The sequence below is a fragment of the Pleurodeles waltl genome, chromosome 9 (genome assembly GCF_031143425.1).
Source record: "Pleurodeles waltl isolate 20211129_DDA chromosome 9, aPleWal1.hap1.20221129, whole genome shotgun sequence".
Taxonomy (NCBI): Eukaryota; Metazoa; Chordata; class Amphibia; order Caudata; family Salamandridae; genus Pleurodeles; species Pleurodeles waltl.
In genome coordinates, this window is record NC_090448.1 from 31,053,115 (window position 1) to 31,079,010 (window position 25,896).

General features: G+C 51.2%; 1 protein-coding gene across 2 annotated transcripts; it reads left to right on the forward strand.

The window, feature by feature from the left end:
* Positions 1–1,675: 1,675 nt before the first annotated feature.
* On the forward strand, positions 1,676–15,233 carry LOC138258884 (serine/threonine-protein kinase pim-1-like). Of its 2 annotated transcripts, none has more exons than XM_069206196.1 (6): positions 1,676–1,910; positions 9,437–9,537; positions 10,258–10,308; positions 11,026–11,389; positions 12,204–12,380; positions 13,043–15,233. In XM_069206196.1, exons 1-6 carry the CDS (start codon positions 1,823–1,825, stop codon positions 13,192–13,194), a joined length of 933 nt encoding a protein of 310 aa, XP_069062297.1. In that variant the 5' UTR covers positions 1,676–1,822; the 3' UTR covers positions 13,195–15,233. The 2 variants fall into 2 exon arrangements, with proteins under 2 accessions (XP_069062297.1, XP_069062296.1); XM_069206195.1 differs by lacking the exon at positions 1,676–1,910 and adding an exon at positions 7,707–8,271.
* Positions 15,234–25,896: the final 10,663 nt, after the last annotated feature.

Here is a 25,896-nt window from a genome sequence, read left to right on the forward strand (position 1 = left end):
TATATAATTTGCTGCATTATCTGAAGATTTTAAAAAAACGTTTCTAGCTCAAATGGATCAAACGTTGATTTTAAAAAACTGTCCTATGTGGGAAGGGTATGCCCAGACGTGGGTCCCGTGCTCACTGTGCCACTGGATTCAAGCTAGCCTGGCTGATGAAGGGTGAAACCATGAAACCGGTCCCATGATGCTTGTTTCCGATCCAGTGAGGACCTGGCTTGGCAGTTCGGGCTGGACTTTTCCCATGAGGAACAGGGTCAAGACTGATTTGCATATAGCTGGGTCCAAACTGGGGTGGCATGGTGAGCAAAAGAATGATGGATTAAACCCAGATTTGTGACTGGGGGTGAGTGTTTGCATTGTTCAGCACTCCGTCCATCATCCTTTTGTGTTGCTAAAGTTGCCCTGAGTGGTAAGGGTATGCCCAGACGTGGGTCCCGTGCTCATTGTGCCACAGGATTCAAGCTGCCTGGCTGGTGAAGGGTGGTACTCTGAAACCGGTCCCAGGATGCTTGTTTCCTGGCACTTCAGGCGGGACTCATGAGGAACAGGGTCAAGACTGATTTGCATATGGCTGGGTCCAAACTGGGGTGGCATGGTGAGCAAAAGAACCATGGTTTAAACCCAGATCTGTGACTGGGGGTGAGTGTTTGCATTGTTCAGCACCCAAAACGCAGCAACATATGTTTCTGCAAAGTGGAAGTCCCTTTGTAAAGGTTGACTGGACACCTTTCTGTTATTGTTGTGTTTGGGTGATAAAGCCATGTTATTGAGGTGAAAGTTTTTCCCAGACAGTGCTGGTATGTGTAAAGATTACAAAATAATTAAGCAATATTATCACAAAATGTACAGCGTTTGCACTGTGGCGTTAGTCAACACTGTGGCGTTAGTCAACCCTGCCATATAATTTGGTTCCACTCTGACGCATAATTCCAGTGACCCTGCCCATGTGTAGTTTCCGTCACCTATTTTTGCAGCACAGTATTTCTGACACTAAATTCCGGTTCTTCACCGATGCCCTGGTTTCTTCGTTCTTAGGGATGGAAAGTTCTGGAGACGCGATTTGAATATCATGGACTCCGGCCAAAAATGCAAAAAAATACATATTATTTCAAATACTGTGTTTTAAAACACTCGTGCGACCAATGGACACTGCAAGCAAGCAAAAGCGGGTTGTACATTTGGAATTTAAATAGAATAATAATAGTTGTATTTACATAGCGCTTAAAAATAAATTCCGTACAGAACAGGCACTATCATCAATTCCATACCTGCAGGCGCACTTTAAGTTCAGGCTGCAGTGTTACCCAACAGCCCGGCCTGCTTTCGTAGAACAGGAGTGAGTGCCAACTGCTGCCAAGGACTGGCACTCGCCAGCTGACGTCACTGGCGTTTTTTTCTGAAGTTGGGAATTTGTAGGGTTTTAGGTACCAGCAGTGGTGGGGGTGAAGAGGGCGCTGAGAAGCGAGTGAGGGTTTTATTCTTTGGGGTGGCTTCACTTGAGAGGTTGGCACCAGCAGCAGGGAGGAGGGCAGCCCCCCAGCCTGGCACCAGGAGGGCTGGGAACAAACACAGGTTTGTTGTTGCCCCGGTGCCCGCCCCTTTCCCCAGCCCCAGGGCTGTGATTGGCTGAGGCAGAGGGCGGGGCGGGGCCTCCTAGCAGCAGGAGATGCAGAGTCCTTGAAGCAGAAGTCAGTGTCAGAGGAGGCAGCTTTGAGAGAGGCAGCAAGGGGTGGCTGAAGCCGGACGGACTGACTTTACAGCGCCCACAACATAGCGCCCACATTTCTCAGGGAATTACTGGAGCCGGAGAAGCACCACCATGTCCACCGTGCAGGTCATCTACCAACACAAACTTCACAACTACATCCGCAACTCGGTTTTATCCAAGGAGGACCCACCCCCAGTCGGTAAGCGCTGCATAATCTCCTACATAGCGCTTGCGGACACAGCTTTCCAAATTTGTAGCGCTGTTAAACGTCATTAGCCCGTCGTGGCACTCTCTTTATCGACCTCTGGCGGATGAAAGACTGAGTCTTATCCAGCGGAGATCCTAACCTGTCCCTTGCAGCCTGTCCTCGGACCCTGCGGCAGCAGGACCCCCGCAGCTTGCTGCACATGCATGCCACACATAAGTAGTTACTGATGTAAATATATACGTGTGTATTTATAATGTGCATCGTCAGCTGCTGTCCAGACCTGCCTCCCTGCGCCCTGCTTTGCAGGACGGCGATGCACGGTTCGAAAGTGACTTGCAGTGCAGTTTGAAGTGCATTTTAACGTGTGCAGTGGATGAAATGCGGAGCTGGGTAAAAATATTTGTTTTTGAAATGTTCAATGCACAGTCTGAGCCTTGCTAGTAGTTTGCTGCACACCTGTCAAGTGAGCGGCCATGTGGGGTACCCGGTATCTCTCTGCCACATATAGCGCAAACCTGTCTCCATGTTGGGGGGGGGGCAGAAGTGGACAGCAGAGAAGAGGGCCGGCAAGGGTGCAGAGTGCAAGAGGGATGCCAGAGGGAAACAGTGAAAAAGAAGAGGTCAAAAGTTTCTGTTTTTTCATCCGGTGGCCCATTGCATTTTGGGACTTGTAGTTTGATTTTAGCTTTATGCGAAGGGTTTAAAGTCCGGGCATAAGTAGTGTTGTTAGATGCCAAGGCAAGAGAGGCCGAAGGGGCCACACTGGACAGCCATGGTTGTTGTCCGCTGTCCCGGCATGCCACGCTTCGGAAATAAACGGGGTGCCTTGGTATGTCTGCAGACCTTGCCCCTCTGCGTTTTAGGGGAGACCGTGAACTGGAAAAAAACAAGCATGGGGTCAACTTAGGCTGGAATGTGGACTAGTGCAGGGGGCCCGCATCTGCCAGAACTGAAGTCCACAGTTTAGAAATCAAGCTTAGCAATCAGGCTTTTATTCATCTGAGACTGTTGAAATCAGGCCCAGGTGTTTCACTTAAATACCCAACTCAATGGTGTAATGTTATCGTTTTCAAGAAGATGAAAGGTGGAGCCGGTCCTGCTGAAACTTGTAATGTACCTTGCGGGCTGCAGAAGGGTATCTGCTACCCGGCTCCCACCCCAGCTTCTGAAGCCACTGTCACGACATAGCGGGCAGTCAGCTGTGCACACTGGGGGTCCTGCCAGGGCCGGTGATGCTGAGGGGGGACTGGGGCTCACAGTTGGCCTGTGGCTAGCGGGCCGCGCCCCAGCAGCTGCTTCGAGGCACCGTGAGAGGAATGTGGAGCATTCTTGGGCGATAAACTAGTTTCGGAGGATTTCACTGGAAGGGTGACTCATCACTCAGAAATCACGACTTTGGAGCTGGAGAGGGGGGAGCGCTGAGTGTTCGTATTCTCGGTGGATGTAAAGTGTGCAGCTGACACAGGGGGGCCTCCTGGGTCTCTCCATGGTTAAAGACCCCTCCTCCGCCCAACGCGTGACACTACCACCCCGAGTGTCATGGGTGGGCTTCCGGCTCCAGGGAGAGGCTCGTGCAATAGTGAGACCGGTGGGGGTCGTGGCACATAATAGCCCCCTAGGCGCTCGGAAAGGGCGCTCAGTGGGTTGACGCACGTGCTGCAGATGTTCACATTTGTGAATTCCACTCCGCCTTCCATCCTTCTGAAGTCGATCATATAAGGATGTTAGCAATGTCCCCTATTCACGGCGGGAAGACAGCGCCTAGTAGGGAGCACAGTGGTGACGGTGATCGGCAGTGGCACACGGATATATAGTCAGGCAGCACAAAGTTTATACAAAGTTCCATAAAACTCTTGCACGTCACTTCAGGGCGCTGAAAGGAAAGTTTCTTACGCACTTTTGAATAAGGAGTTCAGTGGTGACTTGTGTGGTTAGATCCCTTCGGGCCCCTAAAAGGCACTGTTCCCATACCCCGAGTTCTGCAGAGGGACCGTGATTCGTGCGCAGCAGCGCCACCCAGTGGCACCGCGTGAGCGCAGTTTTCCTTATTACACCCGAGTTCATTCATGGTAAGATAGTTTTACCTCTCCCTGCAATTCTCAGCGTTTTTTATCATTTTAGCTGCAGTATTGTCACTGCCCGGCAGTGCTCTTGTACTTTTAACGTAGGGTGACCAGGAGTCCCGAATCTGCCGGGACAGTCCTGGTTTTTCACCAGCTCCCCCGGCAGTTTTAGAGAAATTTAGCTGAACACAGAGGGATGCATGATTTTTGTGTGTTACATAGCTGGGCCAGTTGCAGCTATTGTACGGAAGCAAATTAATTTAGATGTCTGTTAGTGGGTTTAAAAAACTTTTACATTTTTAGTGACCTTTCTGTGATTCCAGGTTGATGGGGGCTGTCAGTCTGCATCGTTCAGATGATATAAAAATACTGTCCTCTTTTTCATTTTGAGAAATGTCCCTGAGTTTGAGATCCAAAATCTGGTCGCCCTATGTGAACGGGCAGTGGGAGCCCCCCCTGAAGATGGCTCTTGCGCATTTGGTGGGGGCAGTTGGCAGGGCAGCTTCTTTTTAAAGGGACAGTGCAGGGTTTCCTCAAAGGAGATCCTGAACTTTGGGCAGTGATGTTCTGCATTTGGACGGATGTTTCTGTGGGCAGTGCAGCTCTGCTTGGGATTTCATCCCCACAGCTGCCCCAAGTGCACCAGGGTGGCCCCTCCCCCACCGCGTGCTGTGGTGTCAGCTGCTAGGTATTGATTAACCTATCGATATTGGTCGCCTCTGGGGGTGACAGGACAGCTGCCAGGGCCCCCTGGGAGCAGTTGAGCGAGAAACCCAAATTGTGTCTCCCTCCCCTCCCCTGGGGGTCATTAAAGGGTGTCAGGGGTCAGGCTGTAACCGGAGGAGGGTCTGTCAGCAGATTTACGCTGGCACTCGGTGGGCCGTGGGGTATTTTTACTCGCCCAGTAAATCAGTAAGCAATAGTGGCTGTCGGGGCCTTTGCTGCGGCCATTAGCCCTGCGGGGGTCAGGGCGACGGCTGTCCACCCCCTCTAAGGCATTTCACTAATCTTCACAAAGTGAGGTGCCAGCTCCACCCTGATCTGGAGTGCTGCAGTCCCCTGGGAGTGATGATGGGGGGGGGTCAACCAGGCCTCGCCCATGGGGGGGGTGTATCTCACGCCTCAGAGGGCAGAGACTCACTCTTTGTGTGAGGCCTACACCTCACCAGCTAGTCCCACTCCTCGGGGAACACCCTCACTGGGTTTGAGTGTTACACATTTCAAGGATCACAGTCTCAGGCATCACGGACCACACACTGTGTGTGTCTCACACATCAGATCCCAGTCTCACCCGTCAGGGACCACACACTGTGTGTGTGACTCACTTCAGAGCCCAATATCACACCTCAGGGAACTCACTCACTGCTTGTGTGTGAGGGTTCCACAGCTTGGAGTGAGATTCACTTTTTTTCTGTAAAAACACAAACTTTTGGCCCAGAACATGCTGTCCCTTTGGCCTTATGGATGTCTGGTTTATGGAAGGACACCAAGTTTTAAATGCACATTACAAAAGACCCATCAGGCTCTGCCCTGTGCGGTTCGATGGCCGCCCACAGGACACGTGCGAAGCGCTCACGTGGGCATCACATCGGGCACCAGAGTGTGTTATTTGCACACCTCAGCTGGCGCATCGTGTGGTTAGTTTTCCCAGATTCCGAGGAATGCGGCATATGGGCCTGTGAGGTTTGGGGTTTCTGGTTGGTCCGGCTTTGTAAGGCTCCTGGGGGTGGTTTATGGGAGGTGGGGGGGGTCGATAACCCTCTTTGGAGATGGAATCGCACTGCTTCTGTTCTTCTTACCTAAGAGTGTCGGAGCGCTTTACAATAGAACAGAGAGCGTTACAAGAGAAACAGAGTAACACGGTAGAAAGTTTCTGTTTTATTCAGTAAAAAAACTAACGTCAATTAATAGAGCGCTAGGCTATCACAGTGGGCCTTCAAGCGCTGTGTAAAGAACAAGTTGTCGTGTTAAGGGCATTATTTAGCAATTTCTGCTTTGAAATGAGTTCTGTAGTTATTGTGGGTGTTCCCTCCAGGCTGCATGGCCCCCACCCCTTTGGACAGGAGGTCGCCCAGGGCTGGTGTTTGCTGGCCGACCGGTCACATCAGTAGCTCGCAGCCGGCCTGGCTGCAGATAATGACGAGTAAACAAAGGGAAGTGCCCAGGACAGATGATGGGTGAGATTAGGGCAGACACTGCATACCAGCGGTGTGCCCCTGGGCACATAGAGGACAGCAGCAGTGCCTGTATTGCAAGGCTGGTGGCATCTTTTCTACAGGTACAATAGGAATTTCTTTTGTTTGCTTTTTCAGGGCTTCGTCGCCCCAGAAGTGCATTCTTGCTCTGTTTTTTACGGGGATCCACGCCAAAAAAACAAACTTTAGGGAAATCCGAACTGCAAACTTTCATAAACTGAAGTCCCATCTGGCCCTTCTGTGCCACAGCCTTGAAGGCGTCTGTTTTTGTTTGTTTGATAGTTTTTGTTTGTTTGTTATGTGTGCTTGCCAGTTGCACGTGTGGTCTGAGGTTTGTCACCCCAAACTGAAGGTGGGGTGTGGGGCCCAAGCAGCTGTGGCTTCAAACTGTACATCGGCAGGGAGGCTGGACAAACATTGGGGCGGTGATTAGGGTCGCAGAAAAATGCAAATGTGAAAGGGATTTGGACCAAACTTTGATGCTTTAATGAGAAACTAATGCGACGACCCCCTTCCTCCCCCAAAGACCCCATCAAGGAAGCAATTAAGAGAGACTCAGTTAAGAGTGGGTGGCGGGTGAGACAGATCGATCGGTCATGGGAAGTTTAGCACTATAAAGTGAGTGGGCGTGGCCTGCATCATGTCACTTCCGTGAAACAGTGTGCTGTAATCTGCCTTTACATGATATGTCCAATCTGTTGATACTTGCCTCGAGGGAGGGTTGGAGCGGGGGCGTTGTAGGGTTACTACTGGTTCAAATTCGATGGCATTTATATAGCGCTTACTGCCCTTGGCGAGGCGTCGTGACGCTGAGCAGCGCTTGAGAACACCACGAGACTTGTGTTGTGCAAGACATGGCCAGCGGGCTAGATGAATTCCCAAGGAGTGCCTGTGGCTTATGTACCACTACCTCCCTGCTAAATAAGGGCGATTAAATGCAAATAGTGGACATTTGCATGCAAACAGGGGCCTACATTTAAATGAAAACGAGGGGCATTTTGGGGCTAATGGGTAGTTTCACTGCAGTCATTTTGCTGCAAACGATGGCAAAATGCAGGTATGAGTCTGGGCCTAACTCCCTAACGATCTCTTTTGAAGCGCATTGGCACTTTTCCCTATGTTACTAACTTTTTCTTTACAATTTTAGGCAGATAATTTTAGTCTTGGCCACACTGTTATGACAAATGCACTTTGACTTAAAGGAGGAAATTCAGTTGGATTTTTTTTTACTGAGGCCTTTGAATTGAACTGGTGATTTCAGGAAAAGTGCGGGTTAATTTGCAACACAGCCAACCTCGGAAATGCACAAACCCCTGCATTGCGTTTGCAATTCTTATTGTTAAAATCCCCATTTCTATGTGCACTGTGCTGACATTGCACAGACGTAAAATGCATCATGAGTATTTGATGGAAAGTGACATCTTTAGTGTAAAGCATTCTGCACCTTTAATGATCCGCGTTCACTTCTCGTCCTCAGCTCTGCAGAAATGCCCATTAATGCTCAATGCTTTCGTTGACCCAGGGGTGGCCTTCGAGGATGCAATGAAACGTGCATTATTCAGGGAGCCCGTTGGGGGGACCCTGCTCTGCTGCAGTGGGTGCAGCCGTGCACGTGCGCAGGACCCTGCACGAGCCGCACCGGGAGGAGCTCAAGATGGCCGGTGCGGGCCCAGGTCCTGGGCTGAACCCTGGGCTTCTCCGCCCCTCAGAGGCAGCACAATGGCAGCGCGCGCTTCCCATTGTTGACGTCACGCGGAGGGGCTCGCAGAGCCGCGCGGGAAACGGAGGCCCCGCCCCTCTTCGCGCTGATTGGCCCGGGCGGGGCGGTGGGGCCGCGGTTCGTAGTTGGCGCGGCCCTGCCATTGGCTGGCGCCGCTGAAAGAATTGTAGCATTATTTGTAGCAGCCGGCGTCCGAGCGCACGAGGGCTGCAGCCGCGTGGTTCTTACTGCACGAGACCGCTCCGCCGGCAGCACGCGCTCGCTCAGACCCGCCATGCTGCTCGCCCCGCACGCGCTGCCCTGCCTCGTGCAGTTCCACTACCGCCAGGAGGAGCCCGGTCTGCTGCCGCCCCCGCAGGGGCCCTGCCCGGCAGGTGAGGTTGGGGGGGGACCGGCCGGGGCACCTGGGGGACATGGGACGGCTGGGGGGTGCACTAGTGCCTCGTTGGGGGCCCGCCCTCCCATGCATGCTTGCTGGGGGGGCATCTCGGGACGGCATTACCTGGGGGAGGGGGCATCTGCTGCAGACTGGTGCATCATTTTCCGGGACTGTTAAATGCTCCAGCAGTATTGCCTCCGCCCCTCCCCCTGTGGCCGCAGTAGAACTCTGCAGCGCGGGGGATCGAGGCGCTATAGAACTCTGCATCGTCCCACCAGGGAGGGCGGCGTCTAGAACATGCTTTGTGTGTGAAAGGACTTCCCGGTGTTCATTACTCCGCCGTAGGGAGCTGCGTTTTTAGGGTAACCTCCCGTGTGAATTTAGCATGAAATGCCACTAAATCGTACTTGCCAACCTTTTGGGTGAGGAAAGTGGGAGATTTTCCAAAAACATAATCTGGAGACTGCATTTCCAAGGTGAGGCAATTTAGTGCATTTTGTGCTTCCAGGGTCGGGAGTCTCCCGCCGGCATCGGGAGCATCGCATCCAGCGCCTTCTGACTGCACCCCGTGCCCCCCCCCCCCGGGGTGCAGTGGCTTCTATCCGGTGACTGAAGGGTGTGTCCCTGCTCTTGCATGGGGGAGGGGGGCACTCCCCGGGCATGGAGACCCCCCCTCCAGGGCGGAGGCGCGCCCCTGCTGCAGGGTGGTCTCCACGTGCTGGTGCTGATGCTGCGCCCTGAGCTGCAGTACCGGGGCTGCCCGCGTGGGGGCAGCAGAGAGCCGAGCTCTGGCCTGGGTCCCCCCCAGACTGAGACCACCGGAGGGGATGGGTTGTGCCCCTGCCAGGGGTTGCCCCCATCTCCTCCTGTAGCTGCTCGGGGTCTCCTGCCACCTTTGTGGTGTGATGCCAGGGGGGTGGTTTGTGCACGTGATCTATTGAGTAAATGCACGTGCACCTAGTCCAGAAACCCAATCCCGGCGTCTCCGACTAATCACCGTGTGACCTCTGACAAACCAACACTATCCTTATTGTGTAACATTTCCATCATTTCACAACCTTAGCATTCAGCTGCGCGCGCGGAGAGTGCATGTTCCATAATGTGCCTGGCATCTTCAAGGATTTGCATTGAATATTGACATGTGATGGTTTCTCTTGCAGTGAAGGAGCCCTTTGAGAAGTGCTACAAGGTGGGCCCGGTCATCGGAAGCGGGGGCTTCGGCACGGTGTACTCGGGGGTCCGGCTCAGCGATGACTTGCCGGTGAGTGGCGTCTGTGCCCCGGGGCCTTGTGCCAGGGCTCCTGTGCCCCCTGGCTAGCCTAGCTCTTTCATTGCATGGAGTGCATGAGACTGCAGCCAACACACCTTCGGATTCTCAAATGGAACACAACATTGATTTAATTATCAGCGGAACATTAAATAGTGTGCCTCTAAAAAGAAAATATTTAGTGTTCTAGCCAACATGGCAGAACAGAGTTCGATGTAATCCTGGCTAAGCCATGGTCACCTTTGTTAGCCTGTGTGAATTCGGTAGTTTTGTTTCTTAGTATACTGAATTCCTAAAATTACGCCGTGAAGTGGTCGTGTCCAGAGTGTATTTTGCACGGCAATACAAATGCCACTTGCGCATTATGCGTAATTACGCAACAACAAATTCGAAGTTTCGCGTGCTCCTAAATTCCAGGCACACTTACCTTAGTAAGATTTTGTGCCACTGGAGAAACAATGAATCTGTTTGCTCTGCCTTCATGTCCACTGGATAACCTGCCCTTGGGCGCCACATAAGTTTGCCCTTTTGCCCCTAACAATTCAGTAGTAAAACTTTCATTAACGAAGCTTTGCTTAATGTGAAGACATTTTGTGTTAGATTTTAACTCTAGACAAGACATGCCACTAGGATTACGATATTCTAGATGTTTTAGATTTGGACTGAATTCTTGGAGTTCCCTTAATAAATGTATGTTTTTTTGTCTTGTTTTAGGTTGCAATTAAGCACGTGGCCAAGGACCGGATTGGGGAATATAAACAAATGGTGAGTGGGGCAGTCAGCCTGGCTTCTGGGTAGTTATGCTTGAAGTTAAATGGGTGGAATGGAATGCTGGAGTTGAAGGGGTGGAATGCTTGAAGTTGGAGGGGTAGCATGGGATGCTTAATTTTGATGGGGTGCAGGCCTCGAAAAATCATAAAATTGTTACTAAACCTGCTAGTCAAGTAGCTTGAATGATCAACTCGGCCTAACTGAAATGTACTTGACCCGTTAACAGGTCTCAAATTGTGTGAATCTAGGCAAATATTTTATTTTAGTCGCCCTTTCCTTCCTTCTCAAACGAGGGCACATTCAAATGAGTTCAGCATTTCTGCTGCACAAAAACCCTCTTTTGTTTGATTAAATACACTAAACCATGCTTCATGTATAATAAGAATCTAGCCTACATATATTGTATACACGATCTGTGACTTCTTAGTTTACTAATAGCATTGCCATCAATGAATATTTTACTAACCGTGCTACAGCATCATGTAATTTATAGACATTACATTTCCAAGAAATTTCCACAAACCTTCCCACTGAGTTGCAGCCTTGCTGATAAAACTATGCAATGCATTAATCAGTGAAAACTGGGTTTCCGAAAACACTAATCATTTGCACATCAACAAATAAAATGTTCTTATTTGTTTGGGTGGCATGGGATGCTGGAGTTAAAGGGGGGAAAGGAATGCTGACGGTCTCTGTTCTTCCCCTCCACAGAATGGGGTGACGGTCCCCCTGGAGATCCTGCTCCTGAAGAAGGTGTCGTCAGGCTGCCGAGGCATCATCCGCCTGCTCGACTGGTATGAGCGCTCAGACAGCTACATCCTGGTACTGGAGCGGCCGGAGCCGGTGCAGGACCTCTTCGACTTCATCACTGAGCGGGGCCCGCTCTGCGAGGAGCTGGCTGCCAAGTTCTTCCGGCAGGTGGTGGATGCTGTTCGCCACTGTCACGCCTGTGGGGTGGTACACCGCGACATCAAGGACGAGAACATCCTGGTGGACCTGCGGACAGCTGAGCTCAAGCTCATCGACTTCGGCTCCGGGGCGCTACTCCGGGACACAGTCTACACAGACTTTGATGGTGAGTCTGAGCTCCAAGCCTGTGTGACTCTGGCTTAACATCCCCCCCCCCCCCCCCAAAATTCACACAGGTGAAAATGTTTTTTTATTACTCATGGGTCACAGTGCCTAGAAGCAACTGAGTTATCCAGTGTGTGCATTGGAAGCACAGCTGGGCACTACAATAATGGCAGGTGGAGCAAGTTGCAATAGTATACCCCATGGTATTGGCCGGGGTCCAAAGTGTTCACAGAAGGGCACTGTAGCCTAAACCACCCACTTCCCCTGGGTCTGCACAGACCAGTGCCACTTATCTACTAGCTGCAACTCAAATGCCAATTTGGTCTGTCCTTGTGCTGCCACCCAAAGCTCTAATGGTGGCCTGAGCAGGTATTACTTTAAAGTGTGTGTGTGTATATGTGTATATATATATATTTCATATTCGCTCAGAAAGGTGGAAGATCACTGCACAGTGACAAGTGATGGTGCCAAACAGTAATTATTGCCATGGCTCCTCTATTGGGTGGTTGGTGTTGGCCAGTTTCCTCCATGTGGTCTGAAAGCTGACAGCCCAGTGGCTGGATTCCTTTTCTAATGTGGCTAATTTACAGTCAGAAAGTAGCCCTCAAAATATCACTTGCTGCACTAGTGCTGTTCTGGAAGCCTGGGTACCAATCCTGGCGTCCTACTTGAGGAGACGTGTGCTCCTCGGCAGGTAGCGTTATCGCCATGTTTTACGTTTGTGGCGGTGCTTCAGCGCCCTTTGGCACGCATGATGTTGCAATGTTGACCTGGACAGATGACATTAATTCTTAATTTCGCCTCTTTCTCCACAGGCACCCGCGTGTACAGCCCACCAGAGTGGATTCGCTTCCACCGCTATCACGGGCGCTCGGCCACGGTCTGGTCCCTGGGGGTCTTGCTGTATGACATGGTCTGTGGGGACATCCCCTTCGAGCACGACGAAGAGATCCTGCAGGGGCAGATCCAGTATCGATGCCGGCTGTCTCGAGGTGAGCCCCTTGCGCTTGGGAGGTTTCTTGTGTGGGGGTGCTGTAGCTCGTGAGCAGGGGTACAGGGCTTATGCGCCTTCAGAGAAGACTGTGAACCAGACACTTTACTACTACTACTTGGTCAGGATGCTATTTTATGGCTAATGTATCTTGTAATTATGCGGCAGGAAACGGCCAAATTATGCGACAAAAGTGAAATTATGCAGCACCTTTTTTAACAGTAGGACTTCATTGTCAGATTTTGAAACTTAGTAAAACTGCATGGACATTAGGTGACCCCCAGTTTAACATAAAAAAAAAAAAAAGCTACAAGCAACAGAAAGGCGACCAGTGTTGATTTGTAGAGCGCCTTTCACTGCACGGTAACACATGTTGCTGCATTTGTATTTATTTATTGTAACTTTTGAACCGTTTAAGGTAGGAACACTTTTGTTAAAATCATCAGGTTATGTGGCAGATGATGGATTATGTGTAAAAACTATAATTATGCGGAAAGCGCCGCTGCGCCACAACCTCATAATTTCAGTAGCACTGATTAGTCTCGCAGCCTGCCCTGCATCATCCGCTCTGGGGCTCTTTAGCAGGTGGCCAGGCTCACCACCAGTAATGCAGAATTCCTGGCGCCCCCTTTGCTAACCAGTGTGTTCTTGGTCCCTTGACAGAATGCCAGCATCTGGTGGAATGGTGTCTGTCGAAACGCCCATCCGAGAGGCCGTCCGTGGAGCAGATCCTGTCGCACCCCTGGCTGACTGGCAAGACCCTGGCAGAGCTGAATACCACCAAAGAGACCACCAGCAGTCACGAGAGCCTGTAGCACTGGGGCCTAGGACACATCAGGAGCCACACGTGGCTTTGAGGATTGGGTGACCGAAGGGCGCCGCGTGGACTGGGCCTGGCCCAGGGGCGGCTGCCCTTGTGGGACCTGCAGACATCTGGGGATTGTGGTGAGGCCACATGGAGGCTGGTCAACCACACCAGTGGAGTGGACACAGATGGGATCCACGGCGTGGCCTGCAGACCGTCTCTACAGTGCCAGGCGCATGGCACACAGCAACGGGAGTCTGCAGAAGATGGACTGTGGGCAGGCCTGGTTAAGCCCCCCTGGCAAGGGTGCCAGGGCAACCATTACTGTTTGGGAAGAGGTCCCTTCATATCCAGACACAAGCGTTGTGACCTCAGTTGTCTGAGTGGATGGTGGCGTCTACAAAGGACCACCATGCCAAGGACCTGGCAGGACGTTGGAGGGTGGGCTTTCCTGCCACACGGACAGAAGGACATTACGAGGGGTGTGGACTTGCACCAATCTGCCTCAAGACCTGACAATGGCTTGAAGTTTACTGTGCCTGCGCGTTTGTACCATGTTAGGTGGTCCTCTCGCCACAGAGCGAAGGACCACTCCTTGATGAAGCACACATTTTATGCTCACCCACATTGGCCCGGTGTGTGCCAATAACGATGCTGCTGCCGTGTAAAGCTGCATACTTTATTTTAATTTTTTTTTTTTTTAGGGTGGGTGTGAAAGCAATCTCCGAAAGCACGCTGCTGCACGTCTTTATTTTTTTTTTTTTAAATTAAAGTCTCAGGGAGAAACCTTCAAATGGACACACTGTCTACTTACCTGAGTTTGGGCACGGGATGGGGCAAACGGAGGGAGGTGTCGTTGACTTCCTGCAGTAGACATCGGGATGGGTAGGGTGTCGTAATTGCAGTTGGGAGGGAGTGGGGGGGGCATTCCAAATTAGTGAAGTTGCCATCTTGTGCCGGAACCTCTGGGTGCAAATTCCCCCATGTTAGGGCTTCTTTGGGGGTTTTTCTACTTGCAGCCTGTATGCCCACCTCTGCTGGTGGCCCCCCGTGGGCTCTTCCAGAGATGTCCCCTGCAGTGAATGCCAAGGTTTGTACTTTACCCTGTGTTTAAGGTCCCGCCATTCCTTGTGGCCGGTGACCTAGGCAGGCTTCCTGCGCACTTCAGGCCTGGCACTTTAGTATCTGTGCCAAGTGCCAGTAACGCCTGTTTGGGAGGGTTTACAGGTGTGTGCGCATTTTTGCACCCACCGCCCATGAGTGCATGCCACAGTGAGCCGGAAAGTGGTGGCTGCATTCAAACAAGATTTCTACTTTTTTTTTATTTTTTTATTTATTTCTTTTGGCAGGGAATGCAACTTGCAGGCGATGACTGCTGTTGATACTTGTCCAATCAAGAGGGTACCAAGAACCCAGTGTTCTGTCCTTTGTCACATGTACGTTTCCCTACTTCACCTGCGGCCTCTGGTTGCACCACCATTCCATCTGATTAACAGTCCAGCTGTGTTCTGGTCCCTTCTGCTCGGTGGCTGGTGGGGCACAGGTCCTAAAGCACGTCTGGGCCCACTGGCGACCATCCCACCTGTGGCTGCACTGCCATTCTATCTGATTCAAGGCCCAGCTGTGTTCTGGTTCCTCCTGATAGGTGGCTGGTGGGACACGTCCTAATGCACATCTGGGGCCAACTAGTGAACATCCCACCTGTGATGCCGGTGTACCCATCTTCATGGGGCACTCCTGTTTGTCAGGGTCTCCACTGCTCAGCAGTGGGTGGTTGGGGGCGCCCAGGGTACAGGATCTTTTACATGTTATACTTTGTTTTGGTCAAGTGACTCACAAGCTGTAAGTTTTGTTTTCACTCGTCTCAAGTTGCTGCTTTGTTGCAGACCGTTTTAGTGATTTATGGCGTGTAAACATGAGTTATTTATAACAATGTTGGGTTTGTTTTAAAATGTGATCATATTTATGAGAATTTTTTGTTACATCATGCAGTTTTTCTGTCAGTTTATTTATGGTGTTTCTGATTCTTATAAAACTTTTTTTTTGAAATACTTGTGTTTGTGCAGTCCTTTAGGTATTTCGAGAGCTTTAGTTGTATTGTGCATAAATATGTGATCTGTTCAACACATAAAATGTTTTTTTAACAGGTTTTGCACGAGGAATCCGTCTGTTTACCATGCCAGTGCCTTTTGTGAGTGGGACTTCACTATGTGCCGGGGAGTGTCGTGTTCACAAATCACAGCCCCTGATTTGTGCATTGTTTGGGTTCTGCTTGAGTCTGGTTTTAGGGCACCAGCCTAAAATTGTGGGTGTGGTGGTCTTAAATTAATTATCGCGAGATACTAGACTCTGGCTAATGGGGGCATTTAAAATGCCAATGTGGAACAGACCGACATCCTTCTGAGACTGGGCTGTGACTTAGTGGAACAAGTGGAAGGTAACTAATTTGTAGTAGACCATCAATAACATCTCCTTGTGCATTTCCTGGCTGGCAGCAGGTGACGGGGGGGGGTCCAAATAGCCACCCTAGGATTGGCCTCCATGGTGCAGCATCTTTGATTCGTGTGTCAATCAAGTATGTGAACTGAGGAAATCTGATGTAGGGGAGTCTTGTGGAGTCCAGTGATTTAGATCTTAGCGGAGGGGAATAACCGACATATTACGATCCCATGATATCCTGTAGAGCTTCTAATGTGGCAGGCAGGATTTCAGTCATGTTTGTGACACAGTATTCCATCTACCGAGATCTGAATCAGACCCGTAGTTTTCAAATGTGAGGCTCTTGTGTCCTATTTGGTTGGCCAGGTGCAGAGCTGCTTGTGGCCATGGCGGAGAAGTTCGTCCAGGCTTTTAACTTAACATCCTGTTCATGGGTGGAGGTTGGGGTAGCAGTGTGACTTTGTGGGGTAAAGTGCCTGCAGTGATGGGTTTCCCTGGGTCAGATCTTGTCTGGCTTAAGCTTTCATCTTCTGTTGGTTGATCCAGGAGCTTGCTCTTAAGTAGAATAAATTTTTAGTATCCGCTAACCACAGTGCATGCTCGGAGGGGTCCAGCGTGCAGCAGCCAAAGAACTGCATATAGGAGGAGGAATTGTGCACCGGCCATGGCATGTGCTCCGGGGAATCCAGCTGGGAGACACAAGGTATTCCTGGGTGTCCGCCCGGAACCGACAAGAGCGCAGCCCATAGGTCGGGCATTTAGCAAGCCATCATCTCCGGACAGTCTAAAATTCAATACTCCTGCTACCGTCACCTCTGGACTAGTCCTTACATTGATGTTGGGACTGATGACTGATTCAACAAAGAAATGAACAAATGCAGAAATTCTGCTGCCCCAGGAGAGAGAGAGAGAAGCACCCTTGCCCGCCTCAACAGACTAATGTCCCTGCATACACAAAGCTTAAAAAGGGCTGTTTGTTAGATCCTGCCTACAACAGCAAGGCTGGCTCATGAACATGGAGGGCCTTGATGACCATTGGTTGGCTTTCCTGTTGTCCCATCGGTTATTGGTTGCTCCCACAGGGCATAGCCCTAGCCCCTCTTTTGATTGGATGAGGTCTCTGCTCGAGCTATAGCTATTAGGGTTGTAAATTTCTAACCGGACTTTTCTTGCCACATAAATTGAAAATAAAAAGTAAGAGTTCATTTAAGCAAGCAGATTCAAAGCCCCACGGTCGCCATGAATTATTGGCTCCCTGCGTGAATGTCTAGAAAGGATCGCGGCTGGGATGAAAGGCAAAACAAAACCAGAGGCGGGACCATCACGCGCTGTAACAGGATAATGCATGATGTAGTGTGATGGCCAACAAAAATGTTCACTTAGTGAAATCTCCAGCGAGGGAACTCTGCGCGCAAAGGAGGGACTTTTCACCAAATTGTACCAATAAATTAAGCATTTAAGACCAGCACAACAAAGAATGAATAGCAAGAGTGGGCGTGGTTAAAAGCCCACTGAGGGATTACAACAGGCCACAGCGCTTGTGCTCTCCACACTAATGAAGCCTACTTTTATGAAGCACTACTTTTTAGTACACTAGTTGTACCACATTTAGAAATACCAAGTTAGTCTGTTCCCACTATTAGCAGAGGTCCTGACCCGGACCCTGTGCATCACTAGTAGAAATACCATGTTAGTCTTGTCCTAGTGTCAGCAGGGATCCTGACCATATCTGTCTGGTCCCAGTGTCAGCAGAGGTCCTGACCCGCGCACGGTGTGCACCACAAATAAAAAAATACGTAGTTAGTCTGATCCCAGTGTCAGCAGAGATCCTGACATGCACACTGGGCGCACCTCAAGTAGAAATACGAAGTTAATTGGTCCCACTGCCAGCAGAGGTCCTGACCTGCACACTGGGTGCCCCTCAATTAAAAATACCAAGTTAGTCTGGTCCCAGTGTCAGCAGAGGTCCTGGCCCGCGCACGGTGTGCACCACAAATAGAAATACCTAGTTAGTCTGATCCCAGTGTCAGCAGAGATCCTGACCCCCATGGAGGTCTGATCCCAGTGTCAACAGAGGTCCTGACCCCATGTTAGTCTGGTCCCAGTGTCTGCAGAGGTCCTGACCCTGTGTTAGTCTGGTCCCAGTGTCTGCAGAGGTCCTGACCCCATGTTAGTCTGGTCCCAGTGTCAGCAGAGGTCCTGACCCTGTGTTAGTCTGGTCCCAGTGTCCGCAGAGGTCCTGACCTGGGCGCACCTCAAGTAAAAATACCTAGTTAGTCTGATCCCAGTGTCAGAAGAGGTCATGACCCGCACACTGTATGCATCACAAGTAGTAATACCAAGTTAGTCTGGTCCCAGTGTCAGCAGAGGTCCTGACCCCATGTTAGTATGGTCCCAGTGTCAGCAGAGGGTCCTGACCCCATGTTAGTCTGGTCCCAGTGTCAGCAGAGGTCCTGACTCTATGTAGGTCTGATCCCAGTGTCAACAGAGGTCCTGACCCACACACCGTGTGCACCACTAGTTGAAATACCAAATTAGTCTGGTCCCAGTGTCAGCAGAGGTCCTGCCCCCCATGAAGGTCTGATCCCAGTGTCCGCAGAGGTCCTGACCCCATGTTAGTCTGGTCCCAGTGTCCGCAGAGGTCCTGACCCCATGTTAGTCTGGTCCCAGTGTCAGCAGAGGTCCTGAGCTGCACACTGGGTGCACCGCAAGTAAAAATACGTAGTTAGTCTGGTCCCAGTGTCAGCAGAGTTCCTGACCCGCACACTGTGTGCACCACTAGTTAAAATACCAAGTTAGTCTGGTCCCAGTGTCAGCAGAGGTCCTGGCCCCATGTTAGTCTGGTCCCAGTGTCAGCAGAGGTCCTGACTCTCTGTAGGTCTGATCCCAATGTCAGCAGAGGTCCTGACCCACACAGTGTGTGCACCACTAGTTGAAATACCAAATTAGTCTGGTCCCAGTGTCAGCAGAGGTCCTGACCCCCATGGAGGTCTGGTCCCAGTGTCAGCAGAGGTCCTGACCCCATGTTAGTCTGGTCCCAGTGTCGGCAGAGGTCCTGACCCCATGTTAGTCTGGTCCCAGTGTCAGCAGAGGTCCTGAGCCCGTGTTAGTCGGATCCCAGTGTCAGCAGAGGTCCTGACTCTATGTAGGTCTGATCCCAATGTCAGCAGAGGTCCTGACCCACACAGTGTGTGCACCACTAGTTGAAATACCAAATTAGTCTGGTCCCAGTGTCAGCAGAGGTCCTGACCCCGTGTTAGTCGGGTCCCAGTGTCAGCAGAGGTCCTGACTATGTAGGTCTGATCCCAATGTCAGCAGAGGTCCTGACCCACACAGTGTGTGCACCACTAGTTGACATACCAAATTAGTCTGGTCCCAGTGTCAGCAGAGGTCCTGACCCCCATGGAGGTCTGGTCCCAGTGTCAGCAGAGGTCCTGACCCCCATGGAGGTCTGGTCCCAGTGTCAGCAGAGGTCCTGACCCCATGTTAGTCTGGTCCCAGTGTCAGCAGAGGTCCTGACCCCATGTTAGTCTGGTCCCAGTGTCAGCAGAGGTCCTGGCCCGCACACTGTGTGCACCACTAGTTGAAATACCAAATTAGTCTGGTCCCAGTGTCAGCAGAGGTCCTGACCCCGTGTTAGTCGGGTCCCAGTGTCAGCAGAGGTCCTGACTCTATGTAGGTCTGATCCCAATGTCAGCAGAGGTCCTGACCCACACAGTGTGTGCACCACTAGTTGACATACCAAATTAGTCTGGTCCCAGTGTCCGCAGAGGTCCTGACCCCCATGGAGGTCTGGTCCCAGTGTCAGCAGAGGTCCTGACCCCCATGGAGGTCTGGTCCCAGTGTCAGCAGAGGTCCTGACCCCATGTTAGTCTGGTCCCAGTGTCAGCAGAGGTCCCGACCCGCACACTGTGTGCACCACTAGTTAAAATACCAAGTTAGTCTGGTCCCAGTGTCCGCAGAGGTCCTGACCCCATGTTGGTCTGATCCCAGTGTCAGCAGAGGTCATGACCCGCACACTCAGTGTACCACTAGTAGAAATACCAAGTTACCAGGGAGATTACAGCAGGTTAGAGAGGGAAAAGTAGTGCTTCATAAAAGGAATCGTCATCATAGAAGCTCCTCTGAGCACCGGGCTTGGGTGCGCTTCAAGGCCTGGTCATCTCCACTCACCTGGTCCTTATCAAGTCCTTCATAAACTGTTACAAGGAGGCCGGTCACCCCAGGATGGTCCTGAAACAGGCGAACAAGATCTGAGCACCAGGAGGACTCGACCATTGTTTCAGATCCATCACCTGCCGAATTCTAGGAAAACATTTGAAACTCAACTCTAAAACTTTGATCCTCACCTTGTGTGACCGCCTACCACCTTCTGGCACTAGGAACTTGGCTTATCACTTGCATCAGCTGTTGAAGTAAGAAATGTAGATTTAATGAGGCTCTCTGTCCTGTCAGCTATCGCCTGGTGAACAAGTCACTGCGTCTTCCCAAATCTAGGTTTCCCACCTAAGCTCGAGGCTACCAGCACTCTTGTCCTGTCTGATCTAAGCTATGGAACTGGAATCTACCTAGGGGCATCTCTTTCCTGTTACTAAGGGCCAGATGTAGAATGCCGTTTGCATGGCGCAAACTGCGAGAAACGGAGTTTGCGCCATGCAAACAGCCTCACGCGATGCACATTCCTAAATTGCGAGTCAGTACCGACTCGCAATTTCGGAATGCGACTCGCAAATAGGAAGGGGTGTTCCCTTCCTATTTGCGACTCGCATCGCAATTCAGAGTTGCTTTGTGACCACGAATGCGGTCGCAAACCAACTCGCAGTTACAACCAGTGTCACACTGGTGGTAAAACATTCGCAAAAGGGAAGGGGCCCCAATGGGACCCCTTCCCCTTTGTGAATGTCTATAAAAATATTTTTTCAGAGCAGGCAGTGGATGGACCACTGCCTACTCTGGAAAAAAACGAAACCAAATGGTTTCGGTTTAGTTTTCATTTTGCAGCTCGTTTTCCTTTAAGGAAAACGGGCTGCAAAATGAAAAAAAAAAAACACTGCTTTATTTACAAAGCAGTCACAGACATGGAGGTCTGCTGTCTCCAGCAGGCCACCATCCCATCCCTGTGAGTGCAGGGACTCGCTATGGGGTCGCAAACTGCGACCCACCTCATGAATATTGATGAGGTGGGTCTTTGCGACCCCATAGCGAGCCGCAGAAGGTGTCTGAGACACCTTTCTGCATACAATTTTGCGAGTTGCAAATTGCGAGTCGCAAAATTGTAGGTTCCTACATCTGGCCCTTAGTCTTTAAAGAATCCAACATCCAGCTGTGAAGCAGTACACCGGGTCTCGAGAACTCCGAGTGCTTCCCTGCCCACCCCTGGCCAGATGCTCCTGGTTCAATGTGCTCTGCGTCCTGCACGTGGCCATCCAAGGCACCTGCTCATCGTGCAAGAAGTAAAACTTTAAAGTTACTCGAATAACAGGACCCCGTTCGAAAATGGCACCCAGGTTCCATCCTATAGGGAGGGGCGCGTCGCTGGATGCTTCTGCACAGGAAAATTATGGATTTTCCTCCCTCCAAAAGGAAGAAACAGACAAAGCAACTTGAAATTCAGGCAGGAGGAAAGGTCAGGTTCTTCTCCATGGTATGATGAAGGAACATACCAACCAAAAGCCGGGACCAAATCCCACGCAGATGGTATGGGCAGCAAATAACCAATCACCATACTTACCCAGGGCCATGTGTACCCCACAGTGATGGTGAGCTCATCGCATGCACAGATGTCTCAGCCATGCGCATAGCTACAAGATCACAGTGACGAGTAGAGCCGGGCACTACTACACGTGCATGACACCAGCGTCTTCCCACACTACACACCCCAACTTACCAACCTAGGGAGTGGCCAGAACGTTTAAATGGCCTCACTCTGAACCTAGTGGACCACAGAGAGCAAGCCCCCATCCTCCCTAGAAAAGTGTCCTTCAGCCTTACATCAGCCATCCATCTGTTTATCCTTTCACCTACCACCCATCCATTCATCCATATGCTCTTTCACCCCTCCATCATTTCACCCATCCAGCCACTCCTTTACGTTTCCATCATCCATCACCCCATCTATGCATTCTATCACCCATCCATCTATACATTCTATCACTGATCCATCTATGCATTCTATCACCCATCCGTGCATCCATAAATACATTCTATCACTGATCCATCTATCCCTTTTCATTTTTCATCTAACCATCCTTTCATCCACCCTCGAGATGGGTTTCACGAAGCCACAACCTACGTGGTAGCATGCTGCCGGTCGGCCAAAGCGCTTCAGGGCCTTCCTAGTGGAACGAGGCGCTGTATGCAAGTATAACTGCGCTACTATTCAGTGGGCACGGCACTGTGCGCAAGAGGTGGACCTTGCAAAGGATGCCCTCTGGAGCTGGCATGCTTTCCAAGCCCCTCCCTCAACATGCCAGGCTGTGCCAGGCCTGGGGTGGACTCCGCCCCAGCCCTAATGTCCTTTCAGAGTCACATGTACCGACAGCAGCGGCATCAGCCCGGCAGGACACCTCACCACTGGTCCTGCCTCGAAAACATGAATCCTGTATATATCTGCTGGAGCTGGTCAGGGGATCTCCACAGACGTAAAACCCTCCCACTGCAGCAGATGTCAGGGGTGGTGTAAGGACAGGCGCCGATGGCAGCCCCCTTTCATGTCTGTCCTTCACCCCTCCCGCCCCCCCGGGCGTGTGTACACCACCTCTCACTCCATCACAATGTAATGTTTTTGTGTCTGTCAAGGTTTTTTTTAAATACCCTTTCCTGTTGGAAAGTGAACCGATACATCCGGCCGCCTCTGCACATGCAGCAGCCAGGACTAAGTGGTCCGGGAGGGGAGGGCATCAATAATTCAGCCGAAATTAGCCAGCATTTCCTGAGCAAGGCAGGAACACGGCGAATTGGCAGGGGAGAGTGGTTTGTGGGGGTGTGGATGGGAGAAGAGGGGGTCTCATGGCGCTGGGCTCTGGTGCCCACCTGTTATGGCATTTCCAGACCCAGCAATGCTTTACGATGCTGCAAAATTAGTGAAATTCAAAAAAACGCATTAAGTAACTTTACAACCTGTTCAGTTCAATCCAGTCGCGTCTGGTGTGAAGTTTTTATACAATGTACGAGCCATTCTTTGTGGTTCTTTTCCCCAAACCCCCCCACCCCCCCCCCCCTTTGCTGACCTTACCCATGACCCCAGTCTTACGTCTGTCAGCTCTTGTCCCCAGTCTTACGTCTCTCAGCTCTTGTCCCCAGGCTTACCTCTCTCAGCTCTTGTCCCCAGTCTTACGTCTCTCACCTCTTGTCCCCAGTCTTACCTCTCAGCTCTTGTCCCCAGTCTTACCTCTCCCAGCTCTTGTCCCCAGTCTAACCTCTCTCAGCTCTTGTCCCCAGTCTTACCTTTCCCAGCTCTTGTCCCCAGTCTTACCTCTCTCAGCTCTTGTCCCCAGTCTTACGTCTCTCAGCTCTTGTCCCCAGTCTTACCTCTCTCACCTCTTGTCCCCAGTCTTACCTCTCAGCTCTTGTCCCCAGTCTTACCTCTCCCAGCTCTTGTCCCCAGTCTAACCTCTCTCAGCTCTTGTCCCCAGTCATACCTCTCTCACCTCTTGTCCCCAGTCTTACCTCTCAGCTCTTGTCCCCAGTCTTACCTCTCCCAGCTCTTGTCCCCAGTCTTACCTCTCTCACCTCTTGTCCCCAGTCTTACCTCTCAGCTCTTGTCCCCAGTCTTACCTCTCTCAGCTCTTGTCCCCTGGCTTACCTCTCTTAGCTCTTGTCCCCAGCCGTACCTCTCCCAGCTCTTGTCTCCAGTATTACCTCTCAGCTCTTGTCCCCAGTATTACCTCTTGTCCCCAGTCTTACCTCTTGTCCCCAGTCTTACCTCTCTTAGCTCTTGACCCCAGTCTTACGTCGCTCAGCTCTTGTCCCCAGTCTTACCTCTGTTAGCTCTTGTCCCCAGTCTTACCTCTCTCAGCTCTTGTCCCCAGTCTTACCTCTCTCAGCTCTTGTCCCCAGTCTCACCTCTCTTACCTCTTGTCCCCAGTCTTACCTCTCTTACCTCTTGTCCCCAGTCTTACCTCTCTTAGCTCTTGACCCCAGTCTTACCTCTCTTAGCTCTTGTCCCCAGTCTTACCTCTCTTAGCTCTTGACCCCAGTCTTACCTTTCTTAGCTCTTGACCCCAGTCTTACCTCTCCCAGCTCTTGTCCCCAGTCTTACCTCTCTCAGCTCTTGTCCCCAGTCTTACCTCTCTCACCTCTTGTCCCCAGTCTTACCTCTCAGCTCTTGTCCCCAGTCTTACCTCTCTCAGCTCTTGTCTCCAGTCTTACCTCTTTTACCTATTGTCCCCAGTCTCACCTCTCTTACCTCTTGTCCCCAGTCTTACCTCTCTCAGCTCTTGTCCCCAGTCTTACCTCTCTCAGCTCTTGTCCCCAGTCTTACCTCTCAGCTCTTGTCCCCAGTCTCACCTCTCTCAGGTCTTGTCCCCAGTCCTACCTCTCTCAGCTCTTGTCCCCAGTCTTACCTCTCCCAGCTCTTGTCCCCAGTCTTACCTCTCTTAGCTCTTGACCCCAGTCTTACGTCTCTCAGCTCTTGTCCCCAGTCTTACCTCTCTTAGCTCTTGTCCCCAGTCTTACCTTTCTCAGCTCTTGTCCCCAGTCTTACCTCTCTCAGCTCTTGTCTCCAGTCTCACCTCTCTTACCTCTTGTCCCCAGTCTCACCTCTCTTACCTCTTGTCCCCAGTCTTACCTCTTGTCCCCAGTCTTACCTCTCTTAGCTCTTGACCCCAGTCTTACCTCTCTTAGCTCTTGTCCCCAGTCTTACCTCTCTCAGCTCTTGTCCACAGTCTTACCTCTCTCAGCTCTTGTCCCCAGTCTTACCTCTCAGCTCTTGTCCCCAGTCTCACCTCTCTCAGGTCTTGTCCCCAGTCCTACCTCTCTCAGCTCTTGTCCCCAGTCTTACCTCTCCCAGCTCTTGTCCCCAGTCTTACCTCTCTCAGCTCTTGTCCCCAGTCTTACCTCTTAGCTCTTGAACCCAGTCTTACCTCTCCCAGCTCTTGTCCCCAGTCTTACCTCTCTCAGCTCTTGTCCCAGTCTTACCTCTCGTAGCTCTTGTCCCCAGTCTTACCTCTCAGCTCTTGTCCCCAGTCTTACCTCTCTCAGCTCTTGTCCCCAGTCTTACCTCTCAGCTCTTGTCCCCAGTCTTACCTCTCTCAGCTCTTGTCCCCAGTCGTACGTCTCTCAGCTCTTGTCCCCAGTCGTACGTCTCTCAGCTCTTGTCCCCAGTCTTACCTCTCTCAGCTCTTGTCCCCAGTCTTACCTCTCAGCTCTTGTCCCCAGTCTTATCTCTCCCAGCTCTTGTCTCCAGTCTTACCTCTCTTACCTCTTGTCCCCAGTCTTACCTCTCTTAGCTCTTGACCCCAGTCTTACCTCTCTTAGCTCTTGACCCCAGTCTTACCTTTCTTAGCTCTTGACCCCAGTCTTACCTCTCTTAGCTCTTGTCCCCAGTCTTACCTTTCTTAGCTCTTGACCCCAGTCTTACCTCTCTTAGCTCTTGACCCCAGTCTTACCTTTCTTAGCTCTTGACCCCAGTCTTACCTCTCTTAGCTCTTGACCCCAGTCTTACCTTTCTTAGCTCTTGACCCCAGTCTTACCTTTCTTAGCTCTTGTCCCCAGTCTTACCTCTCTTAGCTCTTGTCCCAGTCTTACCTCTCGTAGCTCTTGTCCCCAGTCTTACCTCTCAGCTCTTGTCCCCAGTCTTACCTCTCTCAGCTCTTGTCCCCAGTCTTACCTCTCAGCTCTTGTCCCCAGTCTTACCTCTCTCAGCTCTTGTCCCCAGTCTTACCTCTCAGCTCTTGTCCCCAGTCTTACCTCTCTCAGCTCTTGTCCCCAGTCTTACCTCTCAGCTCTTGTCCCCAGTCTTATCTCTCCCAGCTCTTGTCTCCAGTCTTACCTCTCTTACCTCTTGTCCCCAGTCTTACCTCTCTTAGCTCTTGACCCCAGTCTTACCTCTCTTAGCTCTTGACCCCAGTCTTACCTTTCTTAGCTCTTGACCCCAGTCTTACCTCTCTTAGCTCTTGTCCCCAGTCTTACCTTTCTTAGCTCTTGACCCCAGTCTTACCTCTCTTAGCTCTTGTCCCCAGTCTTACCTTTCTTAGCTCTTGACCCCAGTCTTACCTCTCTTAGCTCTTGACCCCAGTCTTACCTTTCTTAGCTCTTGACCCCAGTCTTACCT